At 59.8% G+C, this 1,992-nt stretch overlaps 1 protein-coding gene across 1 annotated transcript; it reads left to right on the forward strand.

The window, feature by feature from the left end:
* Positions 1–329: 329 nt before the first annotated feature.
* On the forward strand, positions 330–1,374 carry BGZ61DRAFT_542692 (uncharacterized protein; the record flags this gene model as incomplete). Its single annotated transcript, XM_046255230.1, has 6 exons — positions 330–668; positions 719–809; positions 870–922; positions 970–1,074; positions 1,121–1,213; positions 1,267–1,374. 6 exons carry the CDS (start codon positions 330–332, stop codon positions 1,372–1,374), a joined length of 789 nt encoding a protein of 262 aa, XP_046092798.1.
* Positions 1,375–1,992: the final 618 nt, after the last annotated feature.

Consider the following 1,992-nt stretch of genomic DNA (forward strand, 5'->3'; position numbering starts at 1 on the left):
TTTTCCTCACTTTCGGTTCAGGCTCTCGATGGCTTCGAACGCGCCTCTGTCCTCGCGCCCCTTAGGGCTTAAGGATTCGGGGCCTGCCTAAGGCTTTTCCGAGCCCTATAAAAAGCCCCTTCCCCTCCGTTTCTTCCTTCCCTTTTTCCTTTCTTCCTTATCATTCCCCCGCCGCCGCCCCCGCCGCGGCTGTCTCTTGTGAGTCTCCCTCCTTCCCCCTTTGTGGTCTCTGCGCTGTCGCTGGGTCCTCGCTGACTTGTGGAAAGTCGTTTTTTTCCTTCTCGCTTCCCGCCTGGTTGCCGCTTCGATTACGTCTCGATTTCGCCACGATGCCTCCCCGCACGACCCCCGAGGAGCGGAAGGCGAAGGCTGCAGCCCGTCGCCGTGAGAAAGCCGCCCAGAAGAAGGCTGAGAAGAAGGCCCGCGACGAGGCCGCTGCGGCTGCCCCGGCTTCCCCCGCCGACGATGAGGAGGAGGAGGAGGAGGGGGAGGAGGAGGAGGAGGTTGTCGTCACTCCCCTCAAGCGTCCTTCCGGCGGTGCCGCTGCGGGTGCGGCCAAGGGTTCGAAGAGACCCAAGCCCGACACCCCTTCGCCTCGTCCTGCTCTGGAAGTGCCCGACAAGCCGCCGTCCCTCCTGGTTGATGTAGAGAAAGTCTTCTTTGCCGAGGTGAGTACTCTGCGGTGTCTCTGCGGTGTCCCTGCTAATCTGTTCTGTAGAAAGTTGGTGGTTACCGACCCATTCCCTGCACCCGCTGCGCTCGGTCAATGGTTTTGGCCAGTGCTCCTGGTCGTTTCTGCTTTGCCTACGGTGCGTTATCTCTGCGTCGGCTCTGCGGTCTCTCTTCCTTTGGTATTGACTCTCGACTAGGATCCAGTGGCCGCTGCGCCCACTGTGTGAAGGGGAAGCATGTTTGCGGTTCGGTGAGTAGCCCCTGCGGTACCTCTGAGTCCCTGTTAACCCTTCCTAGATTTCTTCTCACTCTGCCGACCTCGTCGCTCCCGCCCGTGCTATGTCCATGGCCCACCTGGCCTGGTATCACGCTTGCCGGGAGGCGGGCACGACCCTCAGCCGCGTAGGTACCTCTGCGGTTTCTTGGGGATCTTGCTAATTTGGTGTAGTCCGACGATGTAAACAAGACCGAGGAGATTTTCAGCCGTCGCGACCAGCGGGCTATCGCTGCGGCCTCTGCTGCGGGTGGGTCGAAGAACAAGGTGGTCGCTGGGTTGGCCCTGGGGCCCTCGGCGGTGGCTCTGCGGCTGCTAAGACCAACCGTCTCCTTCGCCGCCTTGTCGTCCTTGGTGAGGCCTTGCTCAACGCCGCCTCTGTTGAGGTTCCTTCGGATGTGGAGGACGATGACAGTGTTATTGGCTAGTGGATATCTTGACGGTATCGCTTCGGCTTCGGCCTTATGCCCTTCATAGGCACCCTTCCTCATAGGCTTAGTTCCTTCACGGGGCGACTTTCGTCCACGTCTCAATCAATCAGTCCGGGTGGTTACCCGCGCGTTATCGCTGAGATCTCGTTCCTCCCTCGTCTGCCTCTTGTGCCTCCCATTTTTTCTGTAGGGCTATTGCCAGTCTGAACTGTGTGGGACGGACCGTCTTACTGTACCAGATTGCCGCTGCGGGTGCGGTGCGTTGTCGCCGAGGTAGCGTCCCACATCCCTGCGGTCCCGTGGTTTGGGCTCCGGGAGGAGGGTCTTGTCGTAGAGCGTGCAGTAGGTGAAGACATGCTCTACGGTTTGCCTACCATTGCCGCAGGGGCACCGTGGCGATGTCACCTCGGGGACTCTTCTGCTGAAGAGGAAGGCTTGAAGGCCTATGCATCCCGTTCGTAATTGGATGATTAGGCTGTTGATATATCTTGGTTGGCTCCCGTGTAGTGTCCTGTGGTCCATTCGAAGGGGGATCTGTCTGAGATGCTGGTGTCGTCGCGGCCCCTCTGCGTCCTCCGTTTTGCTGCCTCGGCTGTCCATCGTGCTTTCCAGTCT

This window comes from Ilyonectria robusta (assembly GCF_021365365.1).
Source record: "Ilyonectria robusta strain PMI_751 chromosome Unknown BGZ61scaffold_206, whole genome shotgun sequence".
Lineage (NCBI taxonomy): Eukaryota > Fungi > Ascomycota > Sordariomycetes > Hypocreales > Nectriaceae > Ilyonectria > Ilyonectria robusta.